General features: G+C 35.6%; 3 protein-coding genes and 1 long non-coding RNA gene across 4 annotated transcripts; 1 reads left to right on the top strand and 3 right to left on the bottom strand.

The window, feature by feature from the left end:
- Positions 1-221: 221 nt before the first annotated feature.
- On the bottom strand, positions 222-4,604 carry LOC125582442 (5-methyltetrahydropteroyltriglutamate--homocysteine methyltransferase 1-like). The gene is made up of 11 exons (XM_048749151.1): positions 4,476-4,604; positions 3,489-3,857; positions 3,322-3,409; positions 2,938-3,065; positions 2,447-2,838; positions 2,167-2,330; positions 1,977-2,057; positions 1,716-1,882; positions 1,539-1,644; positions 1,159-1,409; positions 222-1,069 (listed from the first exon to the last, which is right to left on the bottom strand). Exons 2-11 carry the CDS (start codon positions 3,836-3,838, stop codon positions 499-501), a joined length of 2,298 nt encoding a protein of 765 aa, XP_048605108.1. The 5' UTR covers positions 3,839-3,857; positions 4,476-4,604; the 3' UTR covers positions 222-498.
- Positions 4,605-7,689: 3,085 nt separating this feature from the next.
- On the bottom strand, positions 7,690-8,214 carry LOC125582439 (50S ribosomal protein 6, chloroplastic-like). Its single transcript, XM_048749147.1, has one exon. It carries the CDS (start codon positions 8,140-8,142, stop codon positions 7,822-7,824), a length of 321 nt encoding a protein of 106 aa, XP_048605104.1. The 5' UTR covers positions 8,143-8,214; the 3' UTR covers positions 7,690-7,821.
- Positions 8,215-8,799: 585 nt separating this feature from the next.
- LOC125589022 lies at positions 8,800-9,459 on the bottom strand. Its single transcript, XM_048761148.1, has one exon. It carries the CDS (start codon positions 9,457-9,459, stop codon positions 8,800-8,802), a length of 660 nt encoding a protein of 219 aa, XP_048617105.1.
- A 1,579-nt stretch (positions 9,460-11,038) lies between these two features.
- Positions 11,039-13,079, top strand: LOC111200539. Its single transcript, XR_002654190.2, has 2 exons — positions 11,039-11,421; positions 11,653-13,079. It is a non-coding gene; the product is annotated as an uncharacterized LOC111200539 (long non-coding RNA).
- Positions 13,080-14,490: the final 1,411 nt, after the last annotated feature.

Raw genomic sequence — 14,490 nt, 5'->3', positions numbered from 1 at the left:
CTCCGTTCCTTGGTCACCATTGAAAGCTCACAAGTCATAACCTCCCCGGCAAAGATAATTCTCTTGTTTAACTTCTGTCCTAAAATGAATAGAGTTCCGACAAAGCTACAAGTGCAATCCAACCAACCTACAAAAACAGCAAGAGACAACAACTGCGGAAACACAAGGCAAAGATGCATCTGTAGATGCCCTGGGATATCTATTCGAAACAGTTTCCATACTTGGAGAAGAACCAAACTTTATTTCCTTTCAATACCCCTTAGAAAAAAAGATATGTTTCATCAGAGAAATGAAGGATACAAAACGAGAAACACAAAACAAATCCAAAAGATGCATATCTCTCAACTCTCTCAGCAAGAGGTGATACCATATGCATCAAAACCTAACTTCGACTAAATATTTTTTAAAAAGGTAATTTAAACCAAACAAAACACAATCCATCATAGAGAAAAAGAAAGTATCCTTCCTCAAATCATTCATCTCATTTCAAGCTTTCCTTCACTTGGCACTGGCGAGCTGGGAGCGGATGAGCTTGGCCGCATCAACCATGTTCTTCAGGGCAGGCTTAACTTCGGTGTACTTACGGGTCTTGAGACCACAGTCAGGGTTAACCCAAAGGATGTTCTGCTCAAGAACAGCAAGCATCTTGTTCACCCTCTCTGCGATTTCCTCAGTTGATGGTATTCTTGGAGAGTGGATGTCGTAGACACCTGGACCAATTCCAGCACCGTACTTCACTCCCTCACGGAACACAGAGAGAAGCTTCTCATCAGATCGGGAGTTCTCGATGGTGATGACATCAGCATCCATGTCGATGATGGAGTGTATGATGTCATTGAAGTGGGAGTAGCACATGTGGGTGTGGATCTGGGTGCTGTCTTGGACGCCACAGTTGGTGATTCTGAAGGAGTGAACAGCCCAGTCCAAGTAGAAGGCGTGCTCGGACTTCCTGAGTGGTAGTCCTTCTCTGAGTGCAGCCTCATCAATCTGAATGACACCAATTCCACCTTTCTCAAGATCCTCGACTTCGTCCTTGATGGCCAAAGCAATCTGGTAACAGGTTTCGTGCCTACAAAATTTGCATAAGTACATAGTTTAACGATTTTGTTCTATCTATTTTCAGCTAGTTTGTTTCAGACAGGTTTTTTATGTATGTACCTGGGCTGGTCGTTTCTGACGAAGGACCAGTTAAGAATGGTGACAGGGCCGGTAAGCATACCCTTCATTGGGCGAGAGGTCATGCTCTGAGCCATTGCGGACCAGAAGACGGTCATTGCCTTGGGACGGCTCACATCACCGTAGATGACTGGTGGTTTCACACAGCGAGATCCATAAGATTGAACCCATCCGTTTGCGGTGAAGGCAAAACCAGACAACTGCTCCCCAAAGTACTCAACCATGTCGTTTCTCTACAAAATTGTCCAAACATATCTCGTCAGAAACATTAACAATGACTACCAGTGATAACTTTGAATTCACATCACTCTACTTCGAGAGTTAAGGAGATTAGGATATAAAATTAGAAGGAAAAAGCTCACCTCTGGCTCTCCGTGGACGAGAACATCAATGTCAAGTTCCTCTTGGAGGTCAACAACTTTCTTGATCTCTTCCTTCATGGCCTTAACATAGTCCTCCTCAGAAACCCTATTAAAGAACAGTTAGTATCATACCGTTTAAGGAGATACCAGGGATTAAATTTAGGACAGGAGACTAACTTCTTCGCCTTGTACTCTCTGCGAACTCTCCTGAGCTCTACGGTTTGTGGGAAGGATCCAATGGTGGTGGTTGGCAAGATTGGGAGGTTAAGCTTCTTCTGCTGAGCATCGAGCCTAGCACTGACATTAGTTGCACGACGGTGGTCTGAGCCCTTCAAAGCGGCAGCCTGAAATTACAATTACAAACCATCTCGATCAGTAAAATATAGAGAACCTAAATTCTCGAGCGGGAACATGGCTTAGGTTTTGTGTCAAACTTACAGCCTTCTGAACACCCTCGTTGGTGACTCTTGGGGAAGACCTCCTTGAAGCCAAAGCAGCAGCGTTGGCGGAGAAAAGGGCCTGCAAGAGAAAGCAATATTAGAGTTCTAGTGCTTACCAAATCATTTATTTACAGATTATTCAAGGATTTAATAAAGACGCAGGTGGATAAAAATCCTGTGAAGCATACCTCATCCTTGTGACCAGCCAAAGCCTTGGCCAATGCGTTCACTTCAACGACCTTCTGGGCGGCAAACGCCAACCACGACTTGATTTCGTCGTCAAGCTTGGTCTCGTTCACAAGATCGACGGCGGTGTGGAGAAGAGAGCAGGAGGTTGAGACCACAAGCTTGTCTGAATCAAAGCAGAAAGATAACAGATCAACATTTATAGTATTTGTTTTTGAGTACTCCCGTAATCTTGTCAGGGGACTCGGGTAAAAGACAGATGAATCTAGAAGGACATAATACCTTTTCCAACAACACCCTCAAGTTCCTGCAAGGTGCTGAGAGACGCAGCAAAGTCATTGGCCCAGATGTTCCTTCCGTCAACAACACCAGCGAAAAGGTACTTTCCGGCGGGGAAACTTGCCTTGACCAAATCAAGGGTCTTGGTGCCACGAACCAAATCAAATCCATAGGCGGTCACACCCTTCAACGAAGTTAGGGTCTTGTATGCTTCAGCAGGGATATCAGCGAAGTAAGTCTCCACAAGAACGTTCAAACCAGAAAGAGTTGATTCAAGTTCAGCATAAGCTGCTGTAAACGCCTCGAGTTTGTGGCCCTCAAGATCCATAACAAGGACAGGCTCGTCAAGCTGAATCCAGGTGGCACCAGCAGCCTTAAGCTCGGTAATAACCTCCCTGTAGACAAATCAAAGTCATCATTCATGTTAGTGGTGTGTCACATTATCATTATCACATGGATGGCAAAATAAATAAAAAAAGGAAGTAATTTCTTACTTGTAGACAGCGAGGACTTTGGGGAGAAGGGAAAGAAGATCAAATGACTTCTCAACACCCTTGGCAGCCTTAGAAAGCAACAAGTAGGAGACTGGGCCAACAAGTACAGGGACGGTCTCAACTCCAAGCTGCATAAACAACAAACCAAATCAGAACCTATTCTAGGTGTACAAAATACAACTAGACTCAAATTAATTTCTGACATCTATTGAATCAACCAACTGTAGTTTGTGAATATATATTTTTAGCGTATCAGCATCCAATGTGAAACACCATTCAATGAATCTAAGCTAAAACACTAATCCTCAAACCAAAGCCTATGATCTCCAATAATTATTAATTTCTTAGTAAATAGAAAACAGTGAAGAGTGAGTGATAACGTACAGCCTTGGCCTCCTTGTACTCATTCACAGCCTTGTGAGACGCGTAAGAAAAGTTAACCTCAGGGCCCAACTCAGGGACGATGTAATGGCTGCATCAAAAAAAACATCATTAATATTAGTCCAAACTCAAAAAGAGCCTAACTGCAATAGAGAGAGTTGGAGACTCACTAGTTGGTGTCAAACCACTTGGTCATTTCCATAGCAGGAACAGAGGCGTTTCCTCTAGCCATGGAGAAGTAAACATCCAACCCAATCTCACCACCAGTGTACCCGTACCTAGGTGGAACAGCACCAAGCATAGCGGTGGTGTCGAGAACCTGGTCGTAGTGAGCAAAGGTGTTGCTAGGGATGTACTTAGTCCCAGCCTCAGACATCTGTTTCCAGATGGCAGACCTGAGATCAGCAGACACCTTCTGGAGATCCTCGGCAGTGCTCTTGCCATCCCAGAATGACTCCAACGCGAACTTGAGCTCTCTCTTGGGGCCCATGCGAGGGTATCCAACAATGTGTGACGCCATTTCGATTTTTTTACTTTTACTGCATCAAACAGTAAAAAACAATTCAAGATCAATATAAAAAAAGATAATAAAACAAAGGTTCCGAATGGTAATAGCAGATTGAGCGGTATAACTGCGGTGCGGTTTTAACAGTTATAAAAACATATAGATATATGTAGAGATTTTTGTTAGTGTTAAGTGCGGTGCGAAGAGGTTGGAAACATTTGGAGCCAAAGTTTCAAACTCCAAGAAAGTGGCAGATTTAAATATTCACGTGTTAAAAAAAATAAAAATCTAAAAGTAGGTAGGTAGTTTTTTTGTCGTATTATATGAATTGAGATGATAAGTGAGATGAGTTACTCCGAAGTAGAAATCAAACGTTTGTCACTACGAGATATTTTTAAGCGGATCTGATCTACAGATCCGGATCCACAAGATCTACAAATCGACCGACACTAATCAAAGCTCAGATCTGTAATCGACGAACTCTCTCACCGTTTAGATCTAAGTGATGAAACTAACCGATCGAGGAGAAATCAAATTCTAATCAAATCACTCTAATAACCAACAACAACCTGGAGAGGGAGAAATGAAATGAGAAGGGAGAGGGAGCTAAATAAGGGAGACGTGGGGAAGCGATAGAGTCACGGGGACGTACCTCGCGGAGGGAGAATCGGAGAAGAAAGGGTTGGCTACGAGGAGAAGAGAGGGAGAGGACGAGGAAGGAGAGTGGCCTCTGTGACTTTATTTATAGCCAAAAACTACTGTTGAGAGAGATCTGGTGGTGCTGGATATTTTCGGAAATAATCATTTCTTTAATTTTTAATTCTTTCTTTTTTTTTACGGCTGTATTTATTCCCCTGGAATATACCAAATTTAAGTCGGATTAATCAACTGTGGCTAGAAAATACGATTATGCGATACATGTAAATATTTTGATTACAAATTTCTTGTACAGTTGGTTATATTGATATTTTTATTTGTTAAGTTCACTAAAAAAAAAAAAGTTTATGACAGCAGTAAAGTGAAGTCCAATCATTTTTTTATATCAAACGTATTTATAAAAGTATATTAAGGGAATTAAAACGTGAAGGGGAGTTGGTGTACGTGGGAGGGCTTCTTAGTAGGAGTGGGTGGTGGCGTGGGACCCACGGAGGTTGGTGGAGATTCACATTTCCACCAGTATATACGACGGCGTTTTTAGTGTGACCGCGAAGAGTATCGACATCGAGGCCTGTTCCACAGCGTTTTGGAAACCAGGTCGGAGACTGTGACTGATCCTGAGTATTATTTTTCATGAAATTCATAAAATTTAACTTATTTAACTAGTGAATTCAGTTTCTACTATTTATATCAACATTCAAAATCTTATAAAATACAACATATACACATCTTAGTCATAACAATAATACTTTTGGACTACTTCACATTAATTTTTCTTTCCTACCAATGATGTTTTATTTTCTTCTATAAATTTTCAGAATAGATGATGTTTAAAAAAATTATTGGTGTTTTAATATTTTTATGTTATTTTAAATTTTATTGGAAACTGTATAATTAATTAGATTTTTCAATCATTTACGTAATTGATTGAATAATTTTTAAATTATATTTTTAAAACTATTTTTTTAAACATATTCAATTTTTAATATTTATGCATTACTCTAAAATATCATCTACTGTGAAACATAAGGAGCATTAGTTGTCAACTCATCCATCAAAGTTTCTGCAGTTGAGCTAAACTGGTTAGCGCCACGGCTTATTAGGTCAAGTAATTAACTTTTGTTGTTGTACTTATCAATCATCCATCATATTATACATATTTACATACTGATTATAATTAACACAAATTTTTTGTCATATTTTACGATCTAAATTTACATTGATTTTGAACCAGCTTGTAACAGTGCATTTTTAAGTTGTAAGTTTTTCTCTACTTAGAAAATTTCGAACGAGAGAAAAGACACAAACCTCCACCAAAATGTATATTTTAATAATCAAGTGAGCTATATACCCTGTACAGGGATCATATGATATTTATGGTGCAACTGTTCAGTGAGTATAGTAGTAGGTAGGGGTTATATATGGTTATGGACCATAATATATAAATGTTACTGTTAAGATTCATAAACAAACTGGTGAGTGGTCTTAATCTTGTTGTTTGGCCACCAAACATTAATTCATCTTTTATTAACCTCATCGCTTCCTTTGATTGTTACTCTTTCCTGAGCTAATTTTTGAATTTTCTTTATGTTCATTTTATAACATTAAATTTTGCATACTAGTGATGATACACCAAAATTTGACGGGTACAATAATAGATTTCTGTAAACTAATTTTTAAGCCTCAGTGTTATTAATCCTGCGTTAAAGTTTAAACCATCCATAAGACTGAAAGTCCATATTACATAATACATACTATTAGTCTATGAATATAATACATATGCATAGTGGGATCAGCATGTCACCAATCATTAATCCTCAGTTTTATTATTTCACTCAAAGGTTTATCAGTCTAACCATAGCGCACATACACTACTTGATTATTATAAGCTATTTTGCGGGACTTGTGAAAATATTACAAGTTCAATAACCAGTTTGGACATTGGGGTACTGAAAATTGTGTATGTGTATTATGAGTTTTAAAATAATAAACGAAGAAGACGGTGCTGTTGCAAACAGAGAAAACAGTCAACAATGTGCTGCTTTTTTCCTTATCAACGTCAACAAAATGCCTTATTGAGAGGTAGTAATTTGATTACAATATAGATGAAAACCATAGGTTAACTAAATATTTAAATCATTTGTATTATGTGCTAGTTTATTACGACAAATTGTCGATCACAAGATTCACAGCAAATAAATTGAGCAACAGTCACATACTGACTTTAAGTAGCAAGCGAATTGCATATGCATCCTTAAATTTGGTTTGTCGGTGGATTTAGATCTCGAAGAGTTCACACGAGCATTTAATGAAGAAAGACGATTAATTTTCATTTCATTATTTAGAACATTAACGTACTCTAAAGGCTAAACAGCTCAAACGCAAAAAAAAGGGGGTTGTAGAATGTATTTCAGTATTTGATAAAATGATTAAGCTAATTCGTATGCGTATTGTAAAAAGTTAATACGATCATATTATATGTTGTATATCTCACATTTTTTTGCCATTTTGAGTTTGGTAAATTAATCGTATAATAAACAACGAATATGTTACAGAAAAAAAAAAAAAAAAAAAACAACGAATCACAAGATCCAAAAACATCCTTATTGCTGGCTAATAAAACTTTGTAATTAAACTATGATAAAGACTAGCTTTTAGCCATGTGAGTTTATAAAAGCCAAACATACATATACATTATGATTTCACTTTAAAGTTGAAACTTAAATCATTTAAACAATTTATAAATATAAAGATTCAAAAATGATTTAACATAAATCTCAATCGCAAGGCTTCATATAAACAAGTGAGAGCATGTAATGAAAACGAAAGCTAAACCTTTGTTAGATAGAGTCCATTCAAAAAATTACATGCTTACACAGCTAGAGTTGAATTGAGTTAACACGAAACTCGATTAAACCGGAAACAAACATCAATACTAGATAAAACCTCTTTGTTTCAGTTTTGACTTGAACTCGATCAGATCTTGATGCAGTTTATGTCTCCCAAATATAGAGAATAGCAGCATAGATGACAATGAAAAGAACTACATTCTCATATATCGAAACTTTATACTACTATTACCGCCCTTTTTCAGTTTTGATTTGACTTACTTTCTCCAAGTGCTATCTTTTCGTTTGGTGTTTTTATAAGTCCATGTTGATGAGCATAAAGCTCCGACATTTAAAACCAAAAACAGAGGAAAGCTTAAAAAAAAAAAAAAACTGCAGTTTGTTCCATTCAATACACCGTACATCTGAAGAAAACTGAATTAACAGAAACAGACAAATAACAAAAGCTTTCAGACAAGATTACAACCAGACCAGCAGATAGATAACTCGTAACTACGCGGCGGCGCCTGGAACCAAATCTCCAGCGGAAGTGACAGTACTACCGTCGGATGAAAGAGCGAGAGGAGACCAATCCGGAGGGAGAGGAGGAAGAGGAGCATAAACGGTGGGCTTTCTCTTAATGTCCCAAGGCTGCGTCTTCTTCGGCCTCGTCTTCCTGTGATGTGCCGTCGATTTCTTCTGCGGCCTCGACGAACACTCTATCACCATTCCCAGACCTCCTCCGTTTCCCAGTTTAGGGATTTGAAACTGGCGAAGAGCCGGAGAAGCAGCGACGGTGACGAGTCCGGTGCCAAAGATCGCTGACACAGACATTATTGTTTCGTCTTATCTATCTGCTGTAGTGGAAGTGAGTATGAGAGCCTCTAGCTTCGGATTATCGACAGCATATCTTCTTTTATTGCTGGCCTTTTAAGTTTCTATATGGGCCATATAGCCCATAGTTACAACGGCCCATATCTAATTTGCTCTGCTTCAAGCCTAGATATATATGTATTGCATCTTGCAAGTACATTAAAAATGTGTAGAGTTGCAAAATATTTATGTAAGGTAACTGTTAACCCTACGACGAGTATACTACGAGACCCTAATCCGAACCATCCTAAACTAAAACTGTATTATTATACATTTATTTATACATGATATTTACAGATTTCTAAGGTGTATTTTCAGTTTTAGTGTCCTAATTTTTTCTACTACTTACTAATTAGTTCGAGTTTTCGGATTTTTAATTAAGGTTCTTCCTTTACAGTTTACTGAAGTTTTTCTAACAAACTTGTTTTGCAGCAATTTAAGCTTTTTTTTCTTTGTTTTGTATTTTTTTTTTTTTGAATGAATGCTAAATTTTATTCATCAAAAAACCTTTTTACATCAAGTGAGACCTTTATATGAAAAAAATTCTACTCCTATCCCATTTCCTATACACTTTCTGCTAAAACCCGAGCAAAACTTCATGTCCAACCAGTCTCCTATTTACACTCTAGTAGCAAACCAGTACTGCAAAATGTTCTCCAGACCTTTGACACCCTTCAACTGAATCAGACTGAGCTTATTACGAACGGCCTTATCAGTGAGCTTAGATAAAACCCTTGCCGGCATAGCTTGCTCACCGTGCCGCCTCTTGTTTCGTTCTCTCCACAGGGAGTACAGAGTCACTTGGAAAGTGTAGCGAAAACAGAAGCGCTTTTTCTTGTCCATACCCGAATCAGTAAGTAGCCTTATGAGGTCATCCCACTTAACAGAGTACGCGCTGCGTAGAATTCCTCTCATGAGGTGTTCCCATATCTGTGAAGCATAAGAACACTCAAAGAACAGATGCTTACGCGATTCAGAGGCACTTTTGCATAGGATACAAGTTGTGTCAACACCTTGGCTCCAGCTTGAAACTCGATCCATGGTAGCTAATCTGTCTCGCATAGCTAGCCAAGTCAGGAACGCAAATTTCGGCGTTGCTTGAGAGAACCAGGTGCATCTTCCCCAATCGCATTGAACTCCACTTGCCCTTGTCAACTTCCACGTTTCATGAGTTGAGAAGTTTGGTTTGAACCCTGACTCCCTTCTCCACAAATCAATATCCTTCACTTCATACCTCTGTTTCTCTTTAATTTGCTCCAACTCCTTTTCAATCTCCATTAGTATTTTTTCTCTTCCCCAATCGCATTGAACTCCACTTGTATTTTTTCTGTGTTGGTGTTGTTAGTTTGTCAGTTTTTCGCAAATGAAAAGTATCATACTAATCGTTAATCGGTTAATAGTATTCGTTATACCGAAATCGGGTTAGAGATTATATATATCGTGATCGTTTGGCATAGCGTACAAAAATAAACATTACACAGGATGCATTGACATTCTAGTACATTCATTATGTTTTGTTGGCTATTAAGCTTTGCCAATCCTGCCAAAGCGATCAATAAATATATCTTGTCCAAACCATTTCTAATCGTAGTTAAGTAACACGCCTAAATTAGGCTTTAAACTAACTACTGTCTATCACCTACATTTGAGTTCTCCACTCTCACTTTCCTTCTTTCATTTCCAATTCTTATCTCTTCATCACTTACTCTCATTCATTTCCATGTGCATCCGATTATCACCTCTTGTTTTTGTCTGTCTACAAATAACTATATTGGTTTCTTTATATACACTTATTACTACACATCTACACATCATCAACAGCTCAGCCATATAATTTATTGTACGAGGAGATTCTGTCGGTTAGACCAAATTAGCGCATCACAAACCTATGATACCCATTGGCCATTACGTTGGTATATGTTTTGCAAACCTTATCCTTATCTTTAATATCGTTGAAATGATAATATACTGATATTAACCTAAACTTTTGTTTTTCTAATAACCACTTTATCAATTGTACTACATCAATTCAAAATTGTATTAACTTATTGTTATTAATTATGCATGGGATATTGAGTATAGCTGGATGAGATATTTGTTTTGGCTTCCAAATTTTAAAGAACTGTTGGGTTCCAAAATTTTGAATTTCTTTTTAGTAAAATTAACGTAAAAATGTTTATTGCTCCCTAAATATCAGATTGACCTAGATATACTGTAAATCTAAAAGTAAAAAGGGTGGTTAAAATGAATATTCCTCAATAAAATATGAATATATGTCATTTGTAATATGGATTTTTTTTTTTTTTTTTTTTTGAACCATTGTAATATGGATATATTTGTATGTTTTACAGGTAAAGGTGAAGGCCTAATTTGAGCAAATTTCAGCCATGTGGTTGATTTTTGGGGACATTTGGTACATCGAGAAGAGAACCATATGAATCGACTGCTCTCGTGTAATCGTGTTCTTAGCATTATTGCGTTTTTTTTTAAACTTTATTTGAATATATAATAAGAGTTTTTATTTGTTTGACAGAAAAGAAAGAGTTTTATTTTTTACTACACTGCGATGAATATACCATGAATCTTTGGATTCTTTTCTAATTCTTGATATTTTAGCTTCCCACCTAAATAAAAGAGCACCGATCCTTGTTGGAATAGAATATCACAAGTATCATGAAATGTGTGACTTTTTACAAGATTGTACGTGCATGTTATTTTTTTAAAAATGTTAGCCGGTTGTTATGATAATATGATCCACGTGCCATGTGCTATAGATTTTTTTTAGAGTAATTGCACTCCCTATACAAACATAACAGCTATATTTGTAAAAATGGAATTTTCACTGTTCAATTTTCATAATACCACTGCTGCCCCTGTCCCCTATACACAAAGCTTATTAATTTATTTTTCTATTTTTCAGTATTTTCATTTTTTAATTGTTTTATCATTTGTTTTTTCTCTCTCTCAGAACAGATCGAAGAGAGAAGCCGGTGATGTTAAATGGAAATCTAAGTTTGGGGAGTTTCAACTTTCAAGAGCTGAGTCATTATCGCATGAAGATGTCTCCGTAACATCTCTTTTTCCACTTACACTCTAAGCGTATGGTCCTGTGAAATCACCGTCGCCGAAAACTGGCTAACAGAATCTGAACCGGTCGAGGATTGAAGACGAAACCATATCGGTGATGGCCAAGCGCCGTCGTCTACGGCGGGACTGAACGGAAGAGAGATAGATCTCAGGGTATGGTCTTTATCTCGGGTGATGATTTATGTGGGAGAATCGATAGATTTAGGGAAAAGTGTTGCAGTTAGAGATCATAATTTTACTTTAGATCTATCGGATGTCGTTTTGCGTATATGCTTCATCCCTCTTTTTATGTTTATTTTCAACTATTTTTCGCCTGGCTACCTTATCATGAGCTTACTTATTTTTAGGAATTACTCGATGTGTGAAGTTTTTGTTTTGTTGCAGAATAGTGAACCATATATTGATGGGGCTGGTACTGAACCTGACCATGTGATTAGAACAACAGTTCGTGGTTGGATTATTATAGAAAATGTATGCAAAAAGTATGGAATCCCCAAGAAATTCACTTTTATGTGTTCGAATTTAATGTAAAATTTGGTGTGTTTAGAGTTAAATGATGAAATTTTGTAAAATAACAAGTTTTCAGTAGTGATGTAATTATGTGAAATAACCGGTTAATAAATTTCACTTGTTTTTTTTTTGCTATAATGATAACCGGCTACTCTCCGAAATGCACAACTAACAATAATATTATCCGGATAATTAATATGCATTATTTAGCTTATTGGATATGATACTAATTTTTGGGTCTAAATCTATAATAACAACTGACTATTGATTGAAAAATTCAACTAACAATAACAATGACCGGATAATTATATATGTTTGTCCACCACTAATTTAAATAACCAACAACCATTCAAAATAACTGGATAACTGGTTTGTTAGCTGAACAAATCAAAACATAACCATTCTATTTACATCCAACAATCTATACTTCAGACATTTTATATAAATCGGTTAGTCACTGGTTCAATCATACATAGCTATATTTTAAATATTATTCATTTACTAATTAACATAACCACCATCAACTCCAATAGCCGGTAGTTTTAACTCAAAACATTAGTTAATATGCAAATTATACGGATAAACTGAAATATAACCATGCTAATTTATAAAAATATAAAAATTACATTTTAACTGTACTAATTTACGTATTAACTATATGATTTAATATTTATTAGCCGGCTAAAATAAAGTCAAAATAAAATCAAAGAAAATAAGTACAAAAACATATATTTGTTAGCCAGCTAAATTAGTTTAACAGCTTGAAACATATTTGTTGGCCGTTTAAACTAATTTAATAAACTATAAACATATTTGTTAGCCGGCTAAGCTAATTTAACACTAATATTTTTGACAGCTATAAAAATTGTAAGATATTCACAAAAACACAACTAAGGAAAAATACCAAATAAAAATACAGGAAGAGAGCTACGCTAATAGAAAAGTATGTCAAGTACATAGCGACTTTCTCTTCTTGACATGTCACCAAACAACCTCATAAGCCTGCAACAGAAGCTATGAAAGTAAACCCAGAAAGAAGCTAGCTAACATTGTACTCTACAGACTGAATCTTCAATAAGATACAACAACTGATTATCGGAGAGCTGTTTCTGGTGGTGCGCCGCCGCTGCGCTAGATCTCTATTTTCCGTTCATTGTCGTTCAACCATGAATCACAGCTTTTATCTCTTAGCATGAATCAGAGCCACAAATGAATCTTCTAATTGGATGTCTGTTAAGCTGTTAATCAAAGCTTGCTTTTTTATTTCTATGTCGTCTCCTTCTCTCTCTCCATTGATGAAATTGATTAAAACGAAAAAGAAATCGTTGTTTCTCTTTCTTTCAGAAATTCATAGGGCTAAATATGTCATTTTAACCTTTTTCTCTCTCCTATTTTCTCTATTTTTCCATTCTTGCAAATTACTTAATCTTTTCTTATTTTGTTTGCAAATCGCTCTTTTTTTTAACTCAAAATTTTATTAAATTTTTCGTAATGAAACATATAGATTATAAAAATAGACTAAAAATGATAATATCTCAAGAAACGATAACCCAAAAAAAATTAACATATATACTATTAAAAAAAGTCCTAAAAATTTTATTTAAATAAGATTATTGGACCATTTCGTTAGACTTAACTATTTATTTGATATTATCTTATATTTCTCTAATTATATAAACATTTTATATAATTTAAATGAACTTATTTATTGTTGTCACATAATTTGTTATATAATTACTCTAACAATAAATCTTCATGAATATATAACTGATTATTCAAACATGTTTACACATGATTATTATCACGTATAATTCTATTAATAGTATAAATTTTTTAATGGCTTAGTTATGTTTAATAAATATATAATTTGTATTTTAAAATTTTAAATAGTTATTTGGTCCTTAGTTTGGTTTCTATTTTCCGGTTCTAAAGATGTAGGACAAACTCGGTTATTTATGAAATTTTGTTTAATTTTGATTTTTTTTTTGGTTTGATACGGTTCAGTGCACTCAGATAAATGTATCCAAACCTATACATTATTTTATATAGAAATTATATAAAAAGAATTTATTTTGAAAATATAAATGTATTATGGATTGGAATTTCGTCTTTGTATATTTAATAAACCATTATTCATCTAATATGAATATTCTCTTGAGAGTAGGATATTATAATAGATGGAAAAATATCAGCTATGACTACAAATATACATTCTACTTATATCAATATAGAATAAATATGCGAAATAACATAACTGCTAAAGATGAAAGAGGTATGAATATGAAAATAGGCTAATAACTCATTTCCAATCCTCTCAAATCATGGATAAAATTATACAAAAAGCCGTCGGTTTCCGACAAAAAATAAAAGACGCCGGCGGTCCGAAGTTTATCCCTATGATCTTCTTTTTGTTTGCATCATCTACAAACTTTACGTATATTTACGCTTTAATTAGACGTGTATTATCTTTATACAAGAAAATCAAATCATAAGAACATGGATATGATTGTGTTTCAAAAAAAAAAAAAAAAGAACATGGATATGATTACGTTTGAAAAGCCGTGATCGGTTAGGATTACGTCGCAAAGATGTCTCCCTCTATACTTGGCCAAGATTAATCATAACGATCGACCTTTAGGTTTGGACTTTGGAGTTTTCTCCACTTTTATTATTTTTTTCAAATTCTAGTTTTATTAACTATAGATCAACAAT

The sequence above is a fragment of the Brassica napus genome, chromosome A2 (assembly GCF_020379485.1).
Source record: "Brassica napus cultivar Da-Ae chromosome A2, Da-Ae, whole genome shotgun sequence".
NCBI classification, from domain to species: Eukaryota; Viridiplantae; Streptophyta; class Magnoliopsida; order Brassicales; family Brassicaceae; genus Brassica; species Brassica napus.
The sequence above is the reverse complement of the archived record's forward strand: the minus strand, read 5'-3'. Positions and strand labels throughout refer to the sequence as shown.